The sequence below is a fragment of the Ziziphus jujuba genome, chromosome 12, assembly GCF_031755915.1.
Source record: "Ziziphus jujuba cultivar Dongzao chromosome 12, ASM3175591v1".
NCBI lineage: Eukaryota > Viridiplantae > Streptophyta > Magnoliopsida > Rosales > Rhamnaceae > Ziziphus > Ziziphus jujuba.
In genome coordinates, this window is record NC_083390.1 from 10,267,635 (window position 1) to 10,272,890 (window position 5,256).

The 5,256-nt window shown below is 30.2% G+C and overlaps 1 protein-coding gene across 1 annotated transcript; it reads right to left on the minus strand.

Moving 5' to 3' along the window:
• Positions 1–1,781: 1,781 nt before the first annotated feature.
• Positions 1,782–3,238, minus strand: LOC132800137 (protein FAR1-RELATED SEQUENCE 5-like). The gene is made up of 3 exons (XM_060813140.1): positions 2,989–3,238; positions 2,157–2,772; positions 1,782–2,070 (listed from the first exon to the last, which is right to left on the minus strand). The coding sequence occupies exons 1-3, from the start codon at positions 3,236–3,238 to the stop codon at positions 1,782–1,784; spliced, it is 1,155 nt and encodes a 384-aa protein (XP_060669123.1).
• Between the last annotated feature and the right edge of the window lie 2,018 nt (positions 3,239–5,256).

A 5,256-nucleotide genomic window follows, 5' to 3' on the forward strand; every position in this document is an offset into this window, starting at 1 on the left:
CGTACAAACTAATACTTGATCATCTAATTGATTTAAGTTTTTGTGGAATGAATGATACTACAAAAGGGTTGTAGAATTACCTTATTGATAAGTCAATGATTGAACTTTAATTTTTAAGTTAGAAAAATTCAAAGGATAGTTGATGGAGAACCAAAAGGTATAACTTTCATAAGTACTATTCTCAAGTTATAGTTGTTAGAGAACCAAAAGGTGTAACTCTCCTAAGTACTAATTTTGCTAAAGATCAAAAGTTATTATATTAATGAAATTGAAGCCATGCAAAAAAATAACAAGAAATTCGTTCAAAATACTTTCCTAAACTCAAAATCCTAAATTCTAATTAATTTCCTAATTTAAATTTGATTAGGCAACTCCTTTATAGTTTAGAAAAGTGACTAATGGATACAGATCTTTTATCTCTAAAATTATATCACCACTCCTATCTCACTAATAAAAAATTAACACCTCATTTAAAGCAACATCATATATTTTTTTTCCTATTTTCACATCACTCACCATTAAGTTATACTAACGGAAGCTTTTTTATGGTTGCAAAACTCCAACTGGGCTCATTTTATTAAAATTTTAAAAAAAGTCATTTATCGTTCTTTTTCTTTTCTTTTCCTTTCTTTTTTTTTTTTTTTTTTTTTTGGGTTGTATCTTGTGCCATTCTAGCCATTCTTCTCCCCTTCAACTATAACTTGTATATTTTTTAATTATTATTATACCAATCAAGTCTCACTCATTAAAGTTTTAAGAAAGCCCTAAATCATTCTTCCTTCTTCTTTTTTTTTTTTTTTTCCTTGTGCAATCCCCTGCCAGTCTTCACTTTTTTCATTCCATGACTGTTATACCTTTTTTACTTATTATTATTTTTTTCTACCGTGGGGCGGCAGCAGGCATTAAGGCTTCTTTCTCTATTTTTCTTTCTACCAAGCACTGCAGCAATTTCTTTCTGTTATGTTATATATTAAAAAAAATTAATTTATAAATTTAACAAAACACATCTATCATCAAATATAAAAAAATATTTTATTCATCAAATATATATATATATATATAAAAGAATATTATTTTTTACTCTAAAGAAATGTAATAAATGTTTCTAAAGTGCATTAAATAGTAAAAACAAATGACATAAAACTTATTCTCAATGTTTCCATATCCTTGTAACAAACTTCTATATATTCTTGTTATTATCAATGATATAATTGTCACTGAATCCAAAACCTTGGTATTCTTGGGAGATTGCATGCACCTACAAAAGACACACAAATACATGTCATTTCCTATAAAAAATAATGCAAACTTTAAAATAAAAAATAAAAAAATATATATTTAAAAATCTTTTGAAATACCTGTTCTAATAAATTCAACATACTTGTATTCTGAATCAAATTTGTTGAAGTAACATGGCTAGGATATATATAATATTTTAATATGTATAAAAAACAAGAAAATAAAATAATATTAATAATTTTTACCATAAAAAAAAAAAAAAAAAGCATGAACCACGAAGATGAAATGTAATTAAAAATATAGAATTACTTGATCACCATGGTATCCATGCACAATGTTGAATGGCAAGTTTAATAGATCTTGACTATTAAAATTAGAAGAAACTTGCAAGTGAAAATATATGCAAATATATTAAATATTTATATAAATAACGTAGACAAAATTTTGGTTAATAATAATTATAATGCATTGAAATAACTAAGTTTGTTGAATTGAACGTGAATTCTTACATCATTCTGTGCTATTTCACTAGCATGTGGCTGTTACTGAGATGGTTCTCCAAGTGCAACATTTTTCTTCTTTCGCACCCTTTCAAGAGTATTTCTTGGCCTTGTAGATTTTCCACGTACTCTTTCCCTATTTTCAATTCCTTTAATTTTCTCACTAGCACTTGGTACGGTTGTAGCCTCTGTGATTTTAGAAATGGATTTTCCAATATTATTGTCTTTTAAATGTGCATCCACATCTTTTGAAATCTTAGCAAGAGCAGTTCTTGCAATTTTATACGTTTCTTCTGTTTCTGTTGCCTTCATTGGCGCTTGAGTTTGTAATCTACAAAAAACCTTATAACATCTTGCCAAACTTACTTTAGGGTCTTCATTTATTGTATCGCAAATAAAAATTCAGAATTTCCTAACTTTGCAGATTTTGTCAATCGTTTCAATATATATTGTACATGAATTTTCTTTATATCCTTTGAAGAAAGAACTTTAAGAGCATGGGAGCACAAAACTCCCGTAAACTCAAACTTTCTACAACTGTAAATCACTGTGTTATTAGAAAAATCATATCTAACAGTATGTTGAAATTGTTTTTTATGATTGGTAAGTTTGTACTCCGTCACTGTCCCAATATGATCAAATATTTGCATAGCACAATCATAAGCCTTACATAACTCATCTTGGAACACATTGAATACTGTTGGGGTGTAAATACTTGCTGCATCTTTTAGAATTTCAACTGGAAATGATAACGATGGAGTACTTTGAGTTGCTTTGAAATCAGCCTTTAGTTCTTCATAATGACAATCTTCAATTAACCTCTGAAAATGCTCAAAGAACCTCAATAAATTATGTTGATAGCTGACATAATTTTTAATCACATTATTCATACCCTCACTCCATTGAGTAGTAGTCATATCTGCACAAAAAGTCTCTCTGCCATAAACCAATGCCCATTTATTTCTCAAATCAAACATTTGTATAAGCCAATCATTATCTTTAAGATCATATTTCTCAAGCATTGCATTCCAAGCTAGAAAAAATTATTGTTCTTCTTCATAATCATATATGCAGCTGCTAAAATCTTTAGCAAACTCTCAAAATTTGGCAAAAACTGCACTAAGATGTTTTGCTGCATTTTGATACAAGTTCCATATACACAACTGGTGACATGTTTCTAGCCATTGAGAAGCTAATGCTTTTGCCATTACTGGATCTTGGTCAGTAAGAATAGTTTTTGGTTTTTTACCTGACATTGCTTTTACAAAAGTATCAAACAACCAGATAAATGTTTTAGCACTTTCATCACATAATAATGCAACTCCAAATATAGCAGTTTGTTTATGGTGGTTCACCCCTAGAAGTATAGCAAAAGGTCGACCACTTTGATTTTTCCTATAAGTTGTATCAAAGCTAACTACATCACCAAAATGAGAGTACGCAATCATCATTTTTGCATCTGCCCAGAAAATATTACTTATCAAATCATCTTGATCCATAGTTGAAATGTCCAAGGACTTTACTTATTGGTTTCAATATTATTGTTATTATTATTATGTGGGTGAAAATAAACTAAGAGTTGATTTCTTCGTGAGAAGATTTTAAAGGCAAAGAATACTCTTAAAAATGAAATGACATTCAAGACTGAGAAGATTCTGAAAGTTTATAAGATTTTGAATGCTAAGAGGACTTTTAAGGCTAAAAAGGCCCCTAAGACTATAAAGGCTGAGAAGACTATGAAGGCTCAAGAAAAGCTAAGAAGAATGATAAGTCTAAGAAAATTATAGAGGTTGAGAGGGCTATGAAGCATGAAAAGACTACGGAGATTAAGAGAACTATGAAGGCTAAGAAAACTAAAAATTCTGAAAGGACTAACTTGGCAAAGGAAACTTATATATCTGAGAGAACCAATAATACTAAGATGATTATGTGAGTTAATAGTTCAAATTCCATGACCAAGATGAGATATAACTGAGACATATTATTCTCTTATAGCAATATCAACCTATAGTTATGGTTGAGATAATCATTACTAAGATATAATCCTCTTAGAAGAAGTCGAATCAACTCATAGAACATTCCATAAAATTTAACGCCACCAGCTTAACTCCTTAATTTAGGGTTTTCATCTAATAAAATCCTATTTAATATATATGGTTATTACCTAGCCCATTAAGGTTGTGAATTTATTTATTTTTCCTTAAGAAACCAAAATGCCAAAGCTATAAAGACATCATTAAGATCCTCATTCAATGTACGTTCAAACAAGCATTCTTATGTTTTGTGGCACTCTCAAAATATTATTTGACTTGAGTGTTGGTGTATCTTTAGCTGGCACTATATTGGTGCTGAAAAACCTTTATTTTCTTCCCTTTTTTTGTAGGTTATCAAGGCTTCAGGTGGTAATTGTGATAGTATCCACAAAGTGCTTATTTTTATATCAGCAGTGCACCAAATAAGGGATTTATCATTTGCGTAAGTATGTAAATACCTTCAAAACACCTATGAACCAATGTCTAAGTTCAATTGTTTATGCATAAATCAATAGCATAGTTGCTTAAAATGAAGAAGACAATCAAGTTCAAACTAGAGACATCAATCAACAAGATACTCTTCTGATTGAACTCATGAAAATTAAAAAAGATGGCTAACATGATAGTTGCAAATAAAGATGTTAAAAGTATTAATCTCAATCTTTTCTATCAATTGGGTTCGCCTGATACTTTGATCTTCTAGAGGCTAGTTACCCAAGTTTTAGGCATAAATAGAGTTGAAAGCGATCAAAATCTGTAGATTAACTCAATCTTAAGTAGTTTAATGGGAAATATAGAATGGAGCATGAAGGCTCATAAAAGAGTAAAATTGTGATGATCACCAAATCTCTAGAGCCATCACAATTAGAAGTAAGTTCATTGCAAAAGAGAAGTTTAAATGCATAATCGATCGGCACGAAAAGAGACTACTCATCCAAAAGAAGCACATTAGAACTAGGGACCAAAAAGAGTCCTCTTTAGAGCATGAACCTTTGAGGGTGGAGGATCTAAGAGAACTAATAGCCCACTAGATGAAAAAGCCAAAGAGAGATGATCTTATATTTGACAATTAATGGGTTGCTAGCTTGGTAATGTCTCATTGCAAAGCTCAGATTCTTGGTATGATATTGCCCTCACAATTGTCATTTTGAATTTTGATTTGTATGATAAAACTACCAACCCATCTGATCACATTTTGCACCACGATTAGATGATGTTCTTGAGCTTAATATCCCAAGAGGAGAGAGAATCTATGATGTGCAAGATCTTTATGGACAGTCTAAAAGGATAACGCTCAATTGATTCAACTTTTTGGAGTCAAACTCAGTTGAATTGTTCACTTAAGAAGTTTAAGACACATTTTGCTCTAGTAGAAAATTTTGAAAAGAAGCTCAATATTTCTTCTCAATCACCTAGATGAAGGAAGAAACTCTTAAAAGCTTTATCCATCGTATTAATAAAGAAATGTTGAATAGTGAACTATG

Bases quoted from the DNA above. Each gene is read 5' to 3' on its own strand.
- LOC132800137 (XM_060813140.1), bottom strand. From the start codon at position 3,238: ATGGATCAAGATGATTTGATAAGTAATATTTTCTGGGCAGATGCAAAA. The intron at 2,773-2,988 runs GTAAAAAACCAA...AATTTTTTCTAG, and splicing joins TTTTGTAAAAGCAATGTCAG to CTTGGAATGCAATGCTTGAG. The intron at 2,071-2,156 runs GTTAGGAAATTC...GGTTTTTTGTAG, and splicing joins CGATTGACAAAATCTGCAAA to ATTACAAACTCAAGCGCCAA.